General features: G+C 45.6%; 1 protein-coding gene across 6 annotated transcripts in view; it reads right to left on the bottom strand.

Moving 5' to 3' along the window:
* WDFY4 (WDFY family member 4) overlaps positions 1-21,341 on the bottom strand; it is a 294,231-nt gene that overhangs the window by 173,679 nt on the left and 99,211 nt on the right. For all 6 annotated transcript variants that reach the window (XR_009212844.1, XR_009212843.1, XM_032142065.2 and 3 more), the window contains exons 21-28: positions 20,910-21,055; positions 19,596-19,707; positions 18,664-18,854; positions 13,165-13,317; positions 6,255-6,328; positions 4,190-4,351; positions 3,515-3,606; positions 1,661-1,760 (exon numbers count right to left, since the gene is read on the bottom strand). Coding sequence is in view for 4 of the 6 variants with exons in the window: in XM_032142065.2 (XP_031997956.1) it covers positions 1,661-1,760; positions 3,515-3,606; positions 4,190-4,351; positions 6,255-6,328; positions 13,165-13,317; positions 18,664-18,854; positions 19,596-19,707; positions 20,910-21,055 (1,030 nt within the window). In the remaining 2 variants the exon portion in view is untranslated. The remainder of the gene's footprint in view (positions 1-1,660; positions 1,761-3,514; positions 3,607-4,189; positions 4,352-6,254; positions 6,329-13,164; positions 13,318-18,663; positions 18,855-19,595; positions 19,708-20,909; positions 21,056-21,341) is intronic.

Here is a 21,341-nt window from a genome sequence, read left to right as displayed (position 1 = left end):
AGTGATTGACGTGGTGGTGATGGTGGTGGTGATGATGATGGTGGTGGTGGTGGTGATGGTGGTGGTGATGATGATGGTGGTGGTGGTGACAGTGATGATGTTGATGATGGTGGTGGTGATGTTGATGATGTTGATGATGGTGGTGGTGATTATGGTAATGGTGATGCTGGTGGTGATGATGGTGATGATGTCGATGGTGGTGGTAGTGATTATGATGGTGGTGATGGTGATGCTGGTGGTGATGATGTTGATGGTGGTGGTGGTGATGGTGATTAATGTTGTGGTGATGATGGTGATGATGTTGTTGGTGGTGCTGATGGTGATTAATGTGGTGATGATGGTGATGGTGGTGGTGGTGGTGGTGATGGTGATGGTGATGATGGTGGTGGTGATGGTGATTAATGTTGTGGTGATGGTGGTGATGATGGTGGTGGTGATGGTGATGATGGTGATGATGGTGGTGATGGTGATGATGATGATGATGAAGGAGATGGCCATAATAGCAATTAGCTTACAGAGAATTTACAGTATTCCAGGCACCATTCTCAGGATTATCCATATATTAATTCATTTCATCTTCACTATAGTCATTTATTGAAAGTATTATGTTGGTGCAAAAATATTGGCGGCTTTTGGCATTAAAAGTAATGAAAAAAACACAATTACATTTTCACCAACATAATACAATTTTTATTCTCATGTAGATGAGTAGAGAGAGGCATACAGGGCTTAAGTAGCATCCCCTGGGTCCCTGGGGACAGGGCTAGGATTCGAACCCAGAAGGTATAGATGCCAGAGCCCAGCTGTTAGGCACTGCACTACATTCCCTTTCAAAAAGGTGGAAAAGAAAGTGGCTGGACTATCTCATTTCCAAGGCATCTTCCAGTTCTACTATGTTTTGATTCTAAGAAAGAAAGGATTTATAAGCTGGTGAATTATTAAACACTATTTATAAAGCTGCATTACTGAGGGGTAACTCCTTAGCCCCAAGCCCAGATGCACGTACACACTAGGCGAGCAAGGATCCGGGCTGACTTGCTCAGCACTGCATCCTAGGAGCTGGGAACAGTGTCTGGCATGCAGTAGATGCTCAACAAATTAGGTGTCAAATGAATGACTCCAAGGTTGGAGGTAAAGCAGGCAGGCAGTGTGGAGAGTTAATGGAATCAGCTTTGTGATTACACATGATTTTAGAAGTTAATTGAAGGTAGATACTTCTTTTTCCAACTTGGAAAAATAACAAACTCACTAACAGTAAATAGCAGAAGAATTTGGCAAGACTTTTCCTTGATAGATGTTATTTAGGCTCACGATTTTTTCATTCTATTGTCTGCCAAGCACAAGACATCAAAATCAATAATTGTCACAACTGCCAAAACAATAACAATTACATTATAGCAATGGTGACAAAAGGAGTTTATTGTAATTATACCAAATCTGTTTCTAGTTACTCATGCCCACTTAACATTTGCATCAGAATATCTTAGGGCAAGGTCTGGTTCACTGGGTAGAGAGAATATAGTTTTCTTTCTGACTAGTGCAGGAAATACATTGCAGAAAACAGACTCAGAGATGCTAAACTTTTCATTAAGAAAAGGTTTAATGCCACACCCTGTATGAGGCAACCTCCTGCCAAATTGCTCTTCCTGGAGCTACTTACTCAGAGGACAGATGAAGTTGGGGGGAAGATATTACACTGAGCAGCATCTCCAACAACTGGTTTCTGAGCCAGATAGTCTTTCCAGATGTTTGGCTTCCAGCTACAAAAAAGAATTCAGATTTGAGGGAAAACGGATGTAAAGAGACATAATATTTGCTGCAGTAAGCAATCATATTCACCAAACGCTTATTTCACCCAGGAATTGTGGCATGGCTGGGACTCAAAATTTTGGCATTTTATTCTAGCCTCCACACAATGTTTAAAAAGAATTTCAGAAAATGTTACTAAAGTTTCCTTTAGCAATGTCTGCAATGCTGCACATCCTCCAAAAAACAAAAATCCTTAAAATAATAAGGGAAAATATACCTTTCAGTAAAAAAATTTTTTAAATTATCATAGGCTGCAACATTTCATAATCACCTACTATGCACTGATATTATGCAAGTAATCAGGAACGGAGTGCTGAAGACCATGGTCTTTGTTCTCTTTGTTCCTGCTTTCAACTTGCTCCCAGGCTAGACTTTTGGATGTCTATGCTACAATAAAAACAGAACTCAAATCATAGCAGAGGTATATGGAGCAAGGGGAAGAAGAAACTTTACTTCTGAAGAGCCATTAAAGCCCAAAAGGACATATTAACAATGTTTTAATATGTCGGTTAGGTAAAAGTTTCAGAATGCAGTTCATATGAGAAGGAAGGTTGACTAAATAAGTTCACTCTTGGCCCATTATCCATTTGTTCATTCCCTCGGTTGCCCGAAATTTCACAACCAATACACGGCACACATGCCATGCTGTAGAAATAGGACTGATGAGGCAGCTTGGGGAAATGGAGTCATATTTCCCTCTATTCAGATTTTGGCCCCATCTTCAATTAGCTCCTAATCTCATTGAACCTAAGTTTCTTAGTCTGCACAATGGGAACAGTAATTTCTTGCGGCTTGATCTGAGGATAAGAGATAATACTTTATCTAGATTAAATAATGCTATCTAGGAGACCCTTTTTGATGATAAAACTGTTTTATATCTACCTTGTCCAATAGAGTAGCCACTAGCCTCAGGTAGTTAGTGAGCACTTAGAACATGGCTACAGTGAGTGAGGAATTAAGTTTTTAATTGCATTTAATTTTAATTAGTTAAAATTTGAATTTAAATGGCTATATGTGGCTTAGGGGCTCTCAACTTGGACAGTGCAGAGCCGCAGGGCCCAGGACAAAGCAGTTGTGATTGTTGCCATCACACTGCCCTAGCAGAGGGAACAAGTTGAACAAGACACAGCTGCAGTTCTGCACCTGGCTAGGCGAAAAGGGAGACTCACATAAACAAACTACAAATCTGTCCACTAGGGTAACCCCAAGGGGCTTTGGAAACACAGAGAAGGTGACTTAATCTGGTTTGGTGGGACTGGGGACAGCTTGGCTAGTGGGGGAGGGATGGCATTTCCCTTGAGTGAAAAGCATGTACCAAGCACGGACAGAGGGCAGGCCGTCACCTGTGGGGGCCTGCAAGTGCTTCAGTGCTGGAGTTGGGGCTCATCAGGAAAGTAAGGAGTAGTGGGGGTTCAACTAGGAAGTGAAGCAGGATCCTGGATCCCACATGCTGGCCTACAGGGAACTGATTTTATTCTGGAGGCCTGGAACACCAGTCCCACATTTGAAAGCAGGAATCTGTAATTTTATTTTATTTCTGACTCTCATCATAAAATGACAGCCTCACAGGCCACTGCTTGGAAACCACGGCTTGGCTGTGGGTGCATCCCCTTCCTTGCTCAGCCCCTCCCTCTGCACAATGTGGGCCTCTCAGGGGTTCTGTGAGGGCTGTCCTAATGCTTCAAACTGGCAAAGGTCTTCTCACCAGGCAGGGAAGTGTCCAGGGCTCCGTCCATGCAGATCTGCCTCTCATTCACTGACGAAGGCTTGAGGGTGTACACAACAAACAGCCCAATCCTTTATACACAGGGAGAGAAGGACAGGCTCGCAGGCGGGCTCAGCTGAGTCCGCTGAGTACATGCCAGTGTTTTCACACAGACCCACCCACGTGCAGCTGCAAGTGAGAGTTTAAGGGAAATCATCATGGCATGCTGTGTATTTCCAGAGACTTCTACAATCAGTCAGGATTCACCAGAGATGCTAACTCTGGCTCTACCTGATCAATCAGATAGTGGCAAGGAAAGAGAAGGGGAAACACACTGGTGGCTGGGACTGCCCTTCAGGAGTCTGCAGGAGCCACGCATGTGGGTCATCAGCAGGCAAGGATGGCAGTGCTTATGGAAATTCCTGAATATTTGGCCACAGTGGGGGAGCCTGAGCAGTGGGAACAGTAAACAAACAGCCCTGCTGGGGAAACCGGCCTGTCCCATCCTGGCTTCAGCAAACCATCGTTTCCCCAACTCTCAGCCCTGAACAAAAATTCCTAGAAGGTTCCAAGTGATTCAGGGTTGAGCACAATGGGGAGAGAGCTGGGGCCTGTCCTCCCTTTTTAAACAGCCCCGGGGCCCTGCTCTTTCCCCTGGGCAGCTTGGTGTGGCACCTGAGCAAGTCCTGGGTGCTGAAGTGGCCCCTCAGCTGACAGGCCAGGATGCCAATGATGGTGGGGATCTTGGAGGGGGTGAGGCTCGGCTCATTGAATAGGAAGACGAGCTTGGGTATAAGCTGTGCCTGGTGGGCAGCTTCAGCATTCCTGGGTCCTTCCCTGGTGAGTACAGGAGAGAGACAGTAAAAGCTTTTACTGGAATGAACCAAATTTGCTGTGTTTCTGCTAAAAAGGTTTTTCAAGCCAGGCTTGTTCCATGGCCCCTTAACTCCAACGCTCTCTTGGCAATTTGTCAAGATGCTGTCAGACACCCATTGAATACGTGTCTGCTAAGTGCCAGAGTCGCTCGGGTGTGCACTGCCTGTCCCCTCCGCCCCCCGGAAACCACCTTCAAGACAAACCCCAATTATTGACTTTTAAATTCTGAGCCTCAGGGAAAACTAGTGCTGGCCTCAGAAACTCAAACAAAGACAACAGACACTCATGTGACCGGGGAGTACTTCCCACCAGCCAGGAGTGCAGGGCCCTTCACTAGCTTGTCTGGATGTGTGCTCTTCCTGCCCGCCCCAAACCACAAAGTGGAGAGACACGCCACTGAAAGTCAAAAGAGAAAAAGACAGAATCCACCTATCTATACCCCCTCCCTCGGATACTCACAAATCCAATTTCCAGTAAATTCTACTCCCCCAAAGAAAACAGCTCCCAGGGTAAATGTCTGTTTCTTAGAAAACAGCTGGTACAGGTACAGGAAGAAAGTGGAAAGTGGAAGAGAAAAAATGGTGGAGAAAAATGTGGAGGAGGGTGACTTTGGGCAGATTCCTCACCTTGAACTGTCTTTTTTTTTTTTTTTTTTTTTTTGTATTAACACATTAAATTCTGCTGAGCTCCACCTCCCTGATACACAAAAGAGGCAGGACCAGCCCAACTCTGTGTATGATTTATAATCACGGGCTCGGCAGGGAAGACAGATGCTCCTCTACCCAGAAGTCCCGGCTGCCTTTGGTTCTGTTTCCTCTGACAGCACTGAACAGCATGTTTTTCTGTATTCTCTTTTTATCAGACTGTGGCTTATTCTTCTCTGAATTTTACCTCTAAGTACAGGGTGTGAAATGTAGTAAATTTATAATAGATGTTCATTCAGTGGCTGAGTGGAAAGCCATTTACAAATACATTCAAAATGCTGAAGGCACCAATGAGCTCTAGACCAGCCTGAGCCAGGAGGAGGCAGGTGGGGTGATATGTGGGCTTCCTTGCCTTCCTTCTCTCATATTCTGAACACAGCCCCTGGCTCCCTTTGGGAACTACCACTTTCTAACTCCAGAGGGGAAGCCACTTTCCCAGCCCGGTCATGGGACACAGGTTGGCTCAGTGAGACTCAGTCCAATAGCTAGGACTATTAAATTTTTAAAAAGCTGTCTCTCTGCCTATGGTGTTAAGCTGAGGATGTGCTCTGAGGAGCTGCCCAGGAGCCACCTTGCTGCCACAGAAGAAAGCCTGGGCAACCTGAAGACTACGTGGAAAAGGCAGAGGCAAGAGTGGTGACAGAGCTCAGAGAAAATGATGTGAGCCTCACCCAGCTACGGGATGAGATCAGCTCTTTTCAATTGTAAGAGCCAACGAATTCCCTCTTTACTGGTCTTTTTTCCTCTATTCTTTTTTTCCCTCCTCCCTTCCTTCTTTCCTTCTCTTTTACCTCCCTTAAGCTGGTTTGAGTTGTATTTCTACCACTGGAAGGGTAAAAGAGCCCTGACTAATTCCAAAAGTGCCTTGGAGAAGTCAGTTAGAGGGAGAGTGGACCTTTGCTGGTCACAGTTGCTGAGCGCCCAATATGTGCTTGTCCCTGGAGCTAGAGAGGCCTCTAAGCCCCCAGCACCTGCCCTCCTGAGGCCTGAGACCATGAGAGGAGACTGCTCCACAAGCATGAACCACTGGGAAGGATGTGCTCCCATTTGGGGACCCAGTGTTCTGGGAGCAGGGATAAGCCACTGGCCACCCTGCCCTGTCTCTGTTCTGGACATTCAGCCTTCAGTTCTAACCCCCAGCCTGCCAAGACCCAGCCTACCTTGGTGATTGAAGGATTTCCAAAAGATGGGAAAAGAGGCTGAGCTCCAGATTGTCTGCAGTATTCATCCAGAGCTGGAAGACAAAACAAAACACATGCTAAAATGAAGGTGTGGGAGAAGAAGGATTTGTAGGAAGCATGAGAAGATCAGTGCTGGACATGTGATCCTCTGACTTGGAATCACCAACATGATGTACCAGCTCTGGAATCAGATCAGCTGTCCTGAAACTCCAAGTAGAGAGGTGCCTCCCCTATAGGAAGGCCTTCTCTCGCCATCTCTGCTGCTACTTGGCACTTCACTGTGGGCCTGGTTCCAACCAAGGACACCTGCACTAACCGTCTCCCCCATCTGCTCAGCCTTGGGCCCACAGCCCAAGTGTCCATATTGCAAACTCATCTCATCCTCCCTGGATCCTGCAAGACAAATGATGATGTCCCCACTTTACAGATGAGAAAATAGAGGCTGAGGCAGACCAGCTGAGTGACAGTCTCCACTCACCACCAGCAAGTGGCAGGACTGGAAATAGAAGCCAGGTACAGATTTTCAGGTTTTACACTGTATTGACTACATACCCAATTTGTGCGTGCAACACATTCTTCAGCCCAAACCACAGTGTCATCTCATGCATGACAAAATTGTAAGCGAAACAAAGATAAGAAGTTCACTGAGATTCTGAAAGTAAAGTTGATCACTCAGGTTGTTTTCATTCATAGTAAACAAATGTAGCTGCTAGTGATCCTTCTGGGGCAGAATTGATGGATGCCGTCATGTCTTATTTCTACTTCCCTTTAGAGAACTCTAATATTTTTCTTCTCTAAATACTGACAATTCCTAAGGCCCAGAATATACAAGGTTCAGGTGTGGGATTATAAGCGTGCACTCATATAGCAGCAAAAAGAGCTTGCACTTAATAACTGATACATTTCCTGGTGGCAAGAGGTGCCATAAAAAGACCCAAAATATTATTATCCGCATTTATGTATTTATTTTCTTATTTTTGAGAGACCCAAACTGGAGTGCAGTGGCCCAAATATGACTCATTGCAGCCTTAACTTCCTGGGCTCAAGCAATTCTCCCACCTCAGCTTTGCAAGTAGCTAGGACTACAGGTTTGCACCACCATGCCTAGCTAATTGTTAAAATTTTTTTGTAGAGATGGGGTATTGTTTTACTGCTCAGGCTAGTCTCTAACTCTTGGGCTCAAGTGTTCCTCCTGCCTCCATCTCCCAAAGTGCTAGGATTACAGGTGTGAGCCACCATACCCGGCCTATTATCTGCATCTAGTAGCTAGAAAGAATGGGACTCAGGGAGACTAAGTAACTTTTCTGGCACCAGACTTTTTTTAATTGGCAGAGACTGTTTTCAAAGTCAATCCACCTGACTACGAAGCCCATTCCTTTGCCCCCACACTGGGTGCCCATGGGCATCACCTACAGGTAGTGACCCATAGGGTCAATACTCAAACTTGCTTGAAGCTAAGCAGTTACCCATGACTTTGCTTACTCTTGCTGAACGGGAAATGCAAAAGAACCCCAGTGAACACAAGTTTATCGGGAGGCCTGTGAAGGTAGAGACTGTCCCTCTTTAATCCCTGGAGCCTAGCATCATACATGCCACTATCTTTCGTAAAGATGCATTACATTTTTTAAAAGAATGAGTGGATACAAAGTAAACAAAGTAAAACGAGTGGATTGTTCTTCAGCCAGGAAAAGACTGACAGATTTCCTGCTTTTTTAAGCACGGCCACTGCCCAAACGCACACACAGAGGTGGGCCAGCTGCCATTTGGGACAGCTGGTATTGATGAAGGCAGCTCTAGTGAAAACATGGGTATCCAGCATGGCACCCCAACATACATGTCTGTAGGGCTCCAAGAGCCCTGCACACTTAGGGTATTGATTCATGAAGGCAGTCATTCAACAAATGATATGCCAGGCCTGGGGCTAAGGGCTGAGAGAACTAAGAAAGTCGGATGTGAACCCACCAGTACAATAAGGTGCACCCTTTACTCTTCCCACAAAAGTTCCAGCCTCTGCCATTTCCTTTCCAGAACACAGCAACAATAACAAGTTGCCACACCCATTTGAGGCTGCCTAGCTCATCAGGAAATTACATAATACCAAATGTCAGAATTTGGGGAAACATGAATAACTGAATCTTTTGATTGTTATTCTGTGTCACATAAGCCTGTACTAAGGACTATATTAAGATGTCTGGATTGGATTTGTTTGAGTATGGAGTGGATAATGCATCAGGTATTGCTCTCTCCCCACCCCTGAGATGACTGTACTCTTAGAAATGAACTAGTCAGTTCCTTCTTTAAGAAACCAGAGGCTGGGTATGGTGGCTCATGCCTATAATCCCAGAATTTTGGGAGGCCAAGGTGGGTGGATCACTTGAGGTCAGGAGTTCAAGACCAGCCTGAGCAATATGGTGAAATCCCTTCTCTAATAAATATTAAAAAATTAGCCACATGTGGTGGCACGTGCCTGTAATCCCAGCTACTTGGGAGGCTGAGGCAGGAGAATTGCTTGAACCTGGGAGTCGGAGGTTGCAGTGAGCTGAGATCGCACCACTGCCCTCCAGCTTGGGCAACAGAGTGAGACTCCATCTCAAAAAAAAAAAAAAAAAGAAAGAAAGAAAGAAACCAAAACCTAAGACTTAGAAGCCCACAACTTCCTGTTCCTCCCTGATTCTCAACTTCCTGTTCCTCCCTGATTCTCAACTTCCTGTCCAACCCTGCCTTACAACTTCCTATCCAACTCTGTCTTACTTACAACTTCCTGTCCAACCTTGCCTCAATAGCTTCCTGTTCCTCCTTCCCTCACAACCTCCTGTCCCTCCTTCCCTCACAAATTTTTGTCCCTCCCTGCTTCAACAATCTCCTGTACCCACTCTCCCTCACAGCTTCCTGTCCATTCCTTTCTCAACGACTTCCTGTCTCTCCCTTCCTCACAACTTCCTCTTCCTGTCTGCTTCACACCAGTCATCACAGATCCCACCCTTTCTCCTGTGATCCACTCTCTTATCTCCTAACCCTTTGTCTCCTCCGAGGATGTGTCTCATTAGCAGTTTCTTCTCCCACTAGTATTTTAAATGTCTGGTTTTTACTGCCTCTTCTCCTTCAACCTACAAACAGACTTAAGTATCTCAGATCTTAAAACACCAAACTGACTGGGCGCGGTGGCTCATGCTTGTAATCCCAGTGCTTTGGGAGGCCAAGGTGGGCAGATCATGAGATCAAGAGATCAAGACCATCCTGACCAACATGGTGAAACCCCATCTCTACTACAAATACAAAAATTAGTTGGGCGTGGTGGCGCGTTCCGGTATTCCCAGCTACTCAAGAGGCTGAGGCAAGAGAATCACTTGAACCCTTGAGGCAGAGGTTGCAGTGAGCCACAATTGTGCCACTGCACTCCAGTCTGGCAACAGAGTGAGACTCCATCTCAAAAAAAAAAAAAAAACAAACCCAAAACCAAAAGTTCTGAAACTTCCTCTCTGCTATTTTCCGAAGTCCACTGACTGCCTCCACTTTCAGTCTCCCCATACTTCCCCTTACTTCTTTTTTTGTTTGTTTGAGACGAAGTCTCGCTCTTGTCACCCAGGCTGGAATGCAATGGCATGATCTCAGCTCACTGCAACCTCCGCCTCATGGGTTCAAGTGATTCTCCTGCCTCAGCCTCCTGAGTAGCTGGAATTACAGGCACCCGCAACCATGCCCACCTAATTTTTGTATTTTTAGTAGAGACAGGGTTTCACCGTGTTGGCCAGGCTGGTCCCGAACTCCTGACCTCAGGCGATCTGCCCGCCTCGGCCTCCCCGTGCTGGGATTACAGCCATGAGCCACCAAGCCTGGCCGTTTCTCCTAACTTCTGAGTGGCTTCTGACCCCACAACTTACTTGTCACTAAGCCTGTCAGTGACCTCCAATGGGCACATACAGTGCCCACATCCCTCACCTCACTTTACTTGGTGTAGGCAGAACATGACATTTGGGAAACATTTTTCCCTTTTTGAAATTCTCTCCTCTCAATCTTTTAAATTTTATTTTGTTTCATTTCATTTTGTTTCACTTTGCTTTGCTTTTTAGTATCTGGTTCTTATTGGTGGCTTATTTTCTTAAATCCAGCTTTAAAAGCACCAGATCTCCTGAAGGGGGTAGTTTTATTCAGGGTAGGGTGGGGTAGGGTGGGGTCCATGGCCATTCTAGTAGCAGGCAATGGAGCATGATGAGTTCCTGCATTGGTAATTCTTGGGCCATGCTGGTGGCTGGGACACCTTGGGGCCAGACTGGCTGAGCATGGCCACAGCACTTCAGAAGGGGCAGCAGCGGTTGCAGTCAAGACACATTATCTTATTTAGTGGGGTTTTATGGCCATTTATGTACATCTCCTTTCCCCTTGTGCACAGGGAGCCCATTCTCCAGGCCATGCTGGCTTCCTCCACAATCCTCTTTTCCAGCTTCAGATCCAGGACCAGGACATTCATCTTGGCCTGGTTCAACTGGCTAATCTCATAGTTAGGGCTCTTACGCCTGTATTTACAAAAAGATTAGCCTGAACTTTTTCATTTTCTGTACTGTTCTTTTGTGTTCTGCCATCGAGATTAGCTTGTTAAAGAAGCTAGAAAGAACCTATTTCCCACCTGGTGGAATTTCCCTATGAGTGCCCAGCCTGGCGTTCCCTTCTGGTTGTTGTTTGTTTCAACATATTTTAAACGAGTGACTCACTTTACTTGATGATTCTAGGATCATTGGGGTTTTTTATTCATTTTAGAGTGCGCTCTGAAAACTTACTTTTTCGATGAGATTGTTCAAATGAACTAAGTTTTCTAATTTATTGGCACAAAGTTACTAATCCAATTGTCTTGTTTCCTTTCCAATTGCTCATTCTTCTGTGGTATTCTCCCCTTTTCCTTACTAATATTATTTATTTGCGGCTTCTGTCTTCTTTTCTTGGCCAATCTTAACAGACGTTTGTCTGTTTTAGGAGAAACAGTAATTGGCCTTGTTGATCCTCTGTATGTCTTTTCTTTCCTATTGTATTAATTTATGTTCTCATTTATATGTTTCCTTCCTTCTTTCTCTGAGTTTTGATTTTGTTCGGTCATTCTAACTTCTTGATCTGAAGTTAGAAGTTAGACGTTGAATCGAATCTTGATCTATATTATACAAAGAGTATTCTCTTTTTATAATATACATATTGATGACTGTCAGTCTCCCTCTGGTCCTGCCTTCAGTGGCAGCCCTGTGGTGTTTTGATAAATAGTATTTCCCTTGTCATTTGGCTCTAAGTCACTTCTGGCTCAAGTTATGACTTTTTCACCTGCTGTCCTCATTATCCCACTACCCTTGCCTCAGTTTAGGTTTCAAAATCTTCTACCCGGATTTCTTCAATCATCTCATGACCCATCTCTCTGCTTCATAGCTCTTGTCACCGAAGTCATACCTAAAATCAAATTCTCACGTCGTTCTACAGTTAACATCCCTAGATATCAAAAGTTTGATGAAACTTATCAACAATCTAAAAATTGTTCATAATGCCTTTATTTTCATTATTAATTTTGATAATTTATTCTAAGAAAATGTTTTTTAAAGTGGGAGAAATATCGGCACAAAAGTCCCATCTATAACACAATTTATAACAAAATATAGAAAGAATCTAAAAATTTGACAATAGAGAAATGATGAAGAAACCAGGAACTCTCAGCATAACAGAATATTATTCTGATCTCAGAACAGTGCTTGTAGGTGTTTGTAATGAAAATGTTTAAATGTTTTTGGTATGTGAGCAAAGACTAGACTCAAAATAACCTACAGTATAATCATGACTATGATTTTAAAAATGTATTATACATAGAAAATACTATAAGAGAATGCATCCAGGTTTGACAAGAATTAACTAGGTCTTGGTAATAGGAGAGTTTCCTCCTCACATTTTTCTCTAATTAAAAAATATTCTATAATAAATATATATCGATTTTTTAATAAACAAAGAAAGACCTTTGAAACTTCTCCTGAGGACCTCCACATGCCCAGGCTAAAGTGTAGTCTGGGCAGTCTAACCCCTTGGGCCTGCCTTCTCTCTCTCCTGCTCTTGCAACCAACACAAACCTGTAGGCCCCCAACAAGCCACTTGCTCTCAAGTCCCCATGGCTGCTCTCACTCTGATGTACAGTATTTGCAAATAGCATATACACTCCACCTGGAAGGTCCTTTTCCCCCTGAATTCTGACTGCCTGCTCACTCCCACTCCCCAGATGCCCTGTGCCTGTCTCACTGTGGCACCTAGCATTTGCAGTATTACCTTGGCTATGTCCCAGTCCCATCTGGCTGTGGGGAAGGGCTGGGTTCTAGTTTTCACTGTGTCTCCAGGACATGGCCAGTACCTGACCCAGCGGGTGCTCAATAAATGATGCTTCGTGAATGGGTTGATCCACCCAAAGCAGTTGTGTGCGATGCTCCTCAGTTAGCCTCAGGCGTGTCCTTCTGCATCCCTCAACTCACCCCTTTCAAGAACCATTTGGAAACGGCAAAGCACCACCCAAAGGAACTGAGATCATTTTTCTTTACCCTCATATGTATATGCTAATTTATAGTTTAAAAATCCTTTCCCAGATACTATCTGGCTTAACTCTCATGACAGCCTGCAAGGAGATGAAGGTCTCCACTTCACCCAAGAAAAAGAGTGGGGCTCAGAGAGGTCAAGAGATTTGTCCGAAGCCACTCAGTTCATAGGTGGCAGATGTCATTACAAACCAGGGCCTCTGGGCAGGCTTGTTTGGTTTTCCCTCTCCCTACCATCATGACTATGAGGGAAGCTGACATTCTGGGTTTAGGGGAAAGCCCAGACTTAGCATATTTACCATCACACACACTCCTGAAGGGCTAAGGGCCAATCTCTAATTTACCTCGAAATTGCAGAGGATGTGCTGGAAGACACCAGTGTTGGTGATAGCAGATGACCTGAAGCCCAGCTCCACAGTGCCAGCCACTGAGAGGATCAGCTGAAAAATTCGATGGTTCAGGAGAGGGGCCTTCTTCCTCAGGAGGAACGCCATTATCTGAAAAGGTTAACACAAAGCAGTTTCCTCATGAATGCAGCATTAGAGCTTTCCCCTTCACCCACTTGTCCCAGTCCAGTCTGCAAACCTGCTCTCTGCTGCTACCATCCTTCATTCCCATGTTCTCAGAAGAAAAATACACATCAACTTCTGTGGCCACTTTTCTGTGCTGTGACCTGACTTCTCACTGGGACCCTTACTTTTCCCTGCATCTTTTCCATGTTTCCAGAATGCCACTCTCTCCTGGTTTCCTCCCACACTCCTCAAGCCTCATTCTCATTTTCTGTTACTGGGTCCTTTACATGCATAACCATCCCATAAATGCTGCATTTACAGGAAGCTACCACCTGCCCATGAGCCTGGCTGCACCCAACCAGATGTGCCTGTCAGTTGCACCAGCCCCTGGGAAGCCAGCAACATGCAGCATCCATCCCAGCATGGAGGCACTTGGGTCCCAGCATACATTTGGTGACCCAGCTTGTCTCAGGTGAAGATGGGTCCCACCAAGCCTCACATCTCTGTTGACTCCAGCCCCACACGAATCAGTCTGCCCAGCCATCCATTGGCATATGAGCCTTGAGTCACCTAATCTGGAGTCTCAGCTCCTTCCATCCATGGCTCTATTCCCCATCAATGGCTCCAACACAGCCCGCCCTCTCTCCCTGTCCTCCCAGACATGTTCTTGCAACATACCCTTGGGAATCCTTGTTTGTGATCAGAAAAGACTCAATATCTTTCCAGACTATTCATATATATATATATATATACACACACACACACACACACACACACACACACATATGAAATCCCACAGCAAGACAAAATTAGGGTGGCTAAAAGTTGCATGTGAAAACATTCAGGCTGACTGGCTTCACTTTACATCAAATAGTGTCAAATGTCAAACTGACACTCAGTTGGTTCTGGCAATCCAACGCTGTCTTTCTAATAAGCTATATTTTCTTTTCCTAAAAATCATAGTTTCATTGCTTCTCCTCTCTCCTCTCACCTCTCTTCCTCTCCCCAACCTGACCTCGTATTTTGCTGAGAAGATAGAACCCATCAGATATGAATACTCTGTCTTCCCACCACCAAATTAACAAATACAAGTGTTGCATTCCTTCCTGTCACAAGCAGAGTCTCCCATCTACCTGGTCTCTGGATCCTACTGGTCACCATCTCAAGGACACTGCTCTTTGAGATAACTGTTCTCTCCAAGCTTCCACTGCCCCAACCCTGGATCTCTTCCTCCTATGTACAAATATATTCTAGTATTTCTCATTGTAAAAATAACCCTCCCTCCATCCCTAATCCCTGTAGCTTTTACGCAGCTCCTCCTGCTCATAGGCAAACTTCTAGAAAGCATTATCAACACACCCTGGCTCCATGTCCTCACCTCACATTCTCTTTTCAACCCACATCAGCCAGCCACTGCCTCCACCTGGCCACCTCCCTCAGAAAGGCCACCAGTGACTTTCAGGTGGCCAGATCCAAAGAGGACGCCTCCATGCTTTGTTTGTGCTATTCTTTATTAGCATTTAACATGGTTTGACCATACCTGCCTTCTCAAAACACGTTCTTTTTTCAGATTCCTTGACATAACTGTCTTTGGTTTTTCTTCCCTCTTGCTTCTCAATCTCCTTCACTGGGTTTTAATTATATTCCCAGCTCCATGTGGTTAGCTCCTCTTTGTTTCCCCCTCAACCTTCTTCTCGCTCTACAGCTTCTTTTTGGCAATTTCATCAATTTCCTTAGATTAAATATCATCATGGCGGCGATGACCCTCATATTTACACCTCCAGCACAGCCTGCCCCTGAGCTCCAGAGCCTTCTCTCCCACATGATACTTCACCTTCACTGTCTCACAAACATTTCCCACTGAGCATGTTCCAGCATCTCCCTTCCTTCCTGTCAGCAGCCTGCTGGACCACCCTGGCTCCTTTCCAGCACCACCTGCCCAGGCTGCTCAGAGATCCTGAGACTCCTCAGGTCAGGAACACAGGCTCCTATTAGGTCAGATTCTATCTCAGCCCCTGCTTGAAACTCATCCCCACGCCTCATCTTCTCCACTGGCTTCAAGGGGTATTCTAACACCTCGGTCAGTCCGTTTCCCTGTCCCAGCCTTCCTGCAATTGCCCATCACCTGTGAGGCAGAACCTACATTCCCTACAGTGGCAAGGTTATGGCTCCTTACCCTCCATTTGGTATGCCATGCACAGCTCCATAACCACCCTCACCTCCTAGCCGTGTGGAGGAACCCAGACCAGATCCTCGAAGTGTTTTAATGTTGGTCTGGAACAGTATCCTCCTCTTTCCCCATATTAAGAACACCCATCCTATCAAACTCAGCTGGCTATTGCTTAGTCTGAGAAGAGGCTGATAAGTCAGCTAGACAGAAATAACAGATAGGAAGGTTTATGCTCTCCCACCCAACAAGTAAACCAGCAGATGAGCCTAGAGTAAAACCTAAAAACTGATGAAATCCACTCCTGAGCAAGCCACTTAATTGAAGACCCTTGTTTTCATTCACGGATTCATTCCCCAATCCTAACTGAGCACCTACTATCTATGGCATGTTCTTAGGGTACAGCAATAAACAAGCAGGACACATGCCCTTATGAAGCATGTGTCTGGGGGTGAAACAGACACAAACGTGGTGATACAGAAGCAGACATCATGCAAGTGCACATGCAGGTTACAAAGAAACACAAAGCGAGAAAACGTGCCTAGAAAAGGATGAGGGAGGATGGAGGTTGCATTTTATAAAGAGCGGACAAGAAAGTTTAAAAAAACAAAAAACAAAAAACAAAATAATACTATTTCTTCAATCAAACCTGCCATTTACCACCTCTCTTGCCACCCAGCTTCTCCTTCTGATTTTCCCCAAAGACATAAATATTTGAAATGTTTCTTTTTTAAAGACAGAATAACAATTTTAAAATTTCCTTATTCTGCCTTCATGTGTAAGTGTACAATAAACCTCTGAATCTGATGAGCTTTTTACTCAAAGGAGGTATCTGAGAGACTCTCCCTCATGCTAACAGTATTTTTCTTGGATGGTAAGTCCCATGAAAACAGGGACTAAACCCACCTTGTTCACCTCACATCCCTAGTGCCTAGCACAATGCCTGGTCTTAAGAAGCATTTGATCAATTAAGTTGAGTAAAGAGATTCCATCCTTGGGCCACTCCTTGTCTCTACCATCTCTTCCTGGAAAGCTCAGCCAGCTCAGTCTCCAGGAAACCTCATGATGAGCTTCCTTTTTTAACAAAACCCTTTTTGACCCCTCTACCTACATGTGACAGCAGGAGCTATGTACCTCTATGGTAGATAGTTCCTTCTCTCAAGGCAATGTTCTCATTTCTGAACCCTCACTGAGAGCTCGCCATGCCCACCCCCCATCCCCAGGACTGGGCAATGAGACCACAGTGAGCCTGAGGTAGTCTGAGCTTTCTAAGAAGCTCAGAGTTTCTGGGAAGATAGCCAGGTAGCCAGTGAGTCACAAAGCATGTAGTAGTTCTTGATGTGAATCTTGGACACCGATTGCATTTTTATTTATGTTAAAATTATTTTGGTTCTTGTTTTATTTTATCCTTCTAGATACACTCATGAGGGCAGGAACTGATTTGTGCCATTTTAGAAATGGTCACAATAATTATTAAAATCCCTAGCCACAGCAGATATCCTTGTGCTGTATTAGAATAGATCCTACTACTATCATCTTTAACAGCATATTCAGAGAAAACCTTTGTGTACCAATATCCCCAATTCTTGAGTTTTAGCATAAACTCAGACATACCCATTTACTCATTCCCAAAACATGTACTGAGTGTCTTCATGGTGTCAGTAATACACCAGCAAAGAGTAAAAAATATTAGGATCCTTAGAAGATTCCAGTAGAGATGTGTAGAAAGGGCATTCCAGTGTGGGTGCGAGAGCAGTTAAAACGGGATGTGCCCACAGTGCCAAGGAGACCAGGAGACAGCCACATGCTCAGCTGGGGGAAGAGAATACTGCCTTTGCTATTTGAGCTTGATCTGGGAAAACAGAAAGAGGGTGCTTGAGGGAGAAAAAAAGAGGTGCTCCAAGTGGAGGCCACAGGCACACAAAGTCGCTGTTTAATGATTGGAGAAGGTGCAGGATTTGGGGAGGTGGGAGCATAGGCTGAAATGTTGGCTGGATTGGAGACGGGGCTGGAAGGAAAGGTCTGTGGCCAGTTTTGAATGGCTTTGAAAACCTGTCTAGGGAGTTTGGGATATGGTATCGGTAATCAGATGCCTTTGAAGGTTTTACACACAGGAGGGACACCACCAGATATGTGATGTGGGGCTACAGCTGGCATCAGTGGGCTACGAGGGACAGGCTGGGGGAAGGGTTTACTGTCCAGCTGTGGCAGTAGTCCAGACAGACAGGGGGAGTGCCCAGAAGGCCATCACACAGCTCTCTTTTGCTCTAACCCTGACCCAGTAGCCAGAGATACCGGAGGCTTTGCCCTAATCACCCAGCAGCCCCCACACCAGAAGAAGCCTCCACTGCCCGAGACCCATGACATGGCCCAGACCCCGGCCCTGCCCTCCTAATTCCTCACCTGGCTTCCTCCCAGCCATGTGAGAAGTTACTCAAGGGCAGTGGCCACGTCTCATCTGACTTTACCAATTCTAAGTAGCAACGACAATCACAGTAAACACATGCAAAGCAGGTCCCCTGTGCAGGTGATCCTCTAAGCTCTCAACACATATAAACACAGTCATCACAACCCTGCAAAACAGGTGCTCTCATAATCCCATTTTACACATGAGGGAACTGATGCACAAAGAGATTAAGAACTAGAAATGACTAACGTTTACTTAGCACTCATTCTGGGCCTGACATAATTCTAACCTCTTCACTTGTGTGAAATCATCTAATCCTCACTGCAACCCTATTACAGTCCATATCTTACAGGTGGGGAAACAGGCAGAGGATAAGTAACTCATCTAAGGTTAAATAGCAAATCAGAAGAGATAGGATTTAAACTCTGGCAGTGTGCTCTGCAGCCTGGGCTCTCAGCCACCGTGCTAGAGACAAGGTGGGGAGACCACCACAAATGACGTTAGAATTTGTCAGTGAAAAGGGCCAGAAGCCGCAGCCAGGTGAGCATCCTCACCCTGAGCAGAGCTCTCGGGCTGGCTGTTGCCTGCCCCTCCTCTGCTGCAAAGTTGCTGGTCTCAGAACCCAAGGGCTTTTGGCTACCCTTCTCTAGAAGTCACCCTGGAGGGAATGCAACTGGGGCAAGCAACACTCGTCCCTGTTTCCTGGGGATGACAGCCCTTTCAGGAGTCTCAGTCCCAGGTGGGAGGATGGGATTACCTGGTACCCACAGATGTGTTGCATCAGGAAGTCACACATGGCATTACTGGTCAGGACCGAGTGCAGAACTTTCACAGCCGCATACATGGTATGGTCATCTGTTGCTAAGGAGATGAGGCCCAGGAGGATGGCGGGCCCGCCAATGAAGTCCAGGCTGCTGGCAGCAGGGCTGGAGTGGAATACCCTCACCCCTGTGTGGCATAAAGTGGGCATTTCATTAACATGTCACAGCTTCATTACAATGGGAAATGCCCCGACAGCACAGGAGGACCAATGAGCTACCAGTGCCACCATCCACCCACAGCCAGAGGGACCTGTGCACCTGGGACAGGCTGGGAGGAAGAGCAGGAGGCTCTGAAAGTCTTAGATGGCTGGGAGATACTGTGCTAAGTCCTTTCTTTGCCATCAGAAGGCTGAACGGCCCAGAGTATTTCAGATTGCTGCCCTCGGCCTTCACTCCAGGGTGTTGGATGAGCCAGACCCCTGAGCCTCAGTATCCCTATTGCTTCAACAACCCATTGCTCTTACCTGTCCTCTAGATCCTGCTGGGCAGGGCACTTGCACCAATTTGTTGCCTTGCTATTGCTCAATTGAATGGTGACCAGCAGTTTTCACTCAAACAGCCACAACCAGTGCTTCTGCTCAAAAGCCCCACTGTACTCACTAGATAGACAGGTTCCTGTTGTCACAGACAGCAGCCTAGTTAGTAGCTGAGCTCACTACTGATTGCCAGATGTTGCCAGGTGAACAGATCCTCATGCTTTCTGGAAGACTAACTCTCTGGCTGGATTCACTCCCAGCTCTGGTCCTCCCCACCCTGGTTCCCCGGCACACTCTATCCTCTCCACCACTCCAGAACTCCAGGGTGCACAAGCCATGACAGCACAGACCCTGCTTCCCAAATAGCGGCAAAGCTTCCCAGCTGAACATACCTAATTGACCCACAGCAACAGCTCCAATGGTCCGCAGAGACCCTGACAGGTGGCCAGCACAATTCCTCAGCAAGAACACGGGCATGGCATTGTCACGGGATGAAATGTTCATCTAGAGAAATGAGCAGCAATTAGTCCTAAGAAACTCCTGCAAAAGAAGAAGTGTTGTCCACGAGCTCCTGGAGGGCAGGCCCTCTGGGGCCTGGCCCAGTGCTGACACTCCATCAGCAATGATCAGGGAATGAATAGCAATTGAACCAATGTCAGAGGATTGAAGCCAAAATTCAGGCTCATGCATTCTGTCTCCCAAGCTGTGGTTGAATTGTACGTGAGCAGCTTCAGTTACGCAGTCTGAGCCACCAGTGTCCCACGTGCTCACAGTGAGGTGCTAAGAAGAGCAAGAGGGACCCAAGGACACTTTCAGATGGAACAGCGCTACCAAGGTGAGGGCTACCACCTTCTCAGACTAGGGTTGTTCAGGTTCTGGGAGCCCAATCTCTACAGGTGTCAAACGGGCAAGAAGATAGGAATCCTGGTCTCCTACATCAGAAAGCGGTGCGTTGCTGCTAAGCCACAACTTTCAGGATCAACAGGACCTAGTTCCTGACTCCCCATCCTCTGGGGGTACCCTCTGTCCATGAGGGCGAAGAGAATATAAACAAATTGCAAATTTTCATCAGTGCTAAGCAAAAGAGCTCTTTATGCAAAAATTGGAAGTAAATTTAATGGCATCCCCATCTACAAACATATCTCCTTGTGGTTTTGAAAATTTACTGTTTTTTGTTTATTTGTTTGTTGTTTTAATCACAGCAATACTGGATGCTGCTGTGAATCACACCTGTAATCCCAACTACTCAGGAGGCCGAAGCAGGAGGATCACTTGAGCCCAGGAGTTCAAGACCAGCCTGGGCAACATAGAGAGATCCCATCTGTAAAAAAAATAAAAAATTAAAATTAAAAAAATCACAACAACTCAAAGAATATCTCAGTGTTAGTGGGTCATTAATACCCAGGACTAGGGAAGCTCAATAGTGTTTTCAATGTTGCAAAGGTATTTAAAATATGTCATTTGTTCTTGTTCTTTTATGTATGATTTTTCTTCTCTGAATAATTATAAATGAAAGGCTTAGTCTGGGAGGATGCCAGTGGGTGAGGAGGCATAGGATATTTTAACAAATGAAGTGGGAAACATGTATTTGTGTATTCATCTACACATGTGCAAACATGAAATAGTGTTTACTTAAGCACTGAAAGCTAAAGCAAACCATGAAACCAGATTCCAACAGAGATTAGCAGCGAAGTTAGAAGATGTACCTCTTTGGCGATCAGGCGGCTGTCCACCTCATTGTAAGCATTTCTGATGTCTGCTACACTGGTGATAGAGGAGCTGGCGATGTGAAGTCCAAAAGAAACTCTTTCTTCTGCAACGAGGGGAGTGGCTTCACTGTTCGGGTCCTCCCCTGTAACAACACATCTTTAATCATTCTAGTCTAACTTTACAGAGCAGGAAATTAATCCTCATACAATTTGATATCTCTGTCACACAGCAAAGTAATCATTGAGAGGATGTTTGTATGTTGTCACATTGCATGTTTTTGCACATTGTATGTTTGCATGTCATTTGTTTTCCCCTCTTCTCTGATGCTTATAGAAAACCATGGGCTGGGTGTGGTGGCTCACGCCTGTAATCCCAGCACTTTGGGAGGTTAAGACAGGCAGATCACTTGAGGTCAGGATTTCAAGACC

The sequence above is a fragment of the Hylobates moloch genome, unplaced genomic scaffold, assembly GCF_009828535.3.
Source record: "Hylobates moloch isolate HMO894 unplaced genomic scaffold, HMol_V3 SCAFFOLD_3, whole genome shotgun sequence".
NCBI lineage: Eukaryota > Metazoa > Chordata > Mammalia > Primates > Hylobatidae > Hylobates > Hylobates moloch.
The sequence above is the reverse complement of the archived record's forward strand: the minus strand, read 5'-3'. Positions and strand labels throughout refer to the sequence as shown.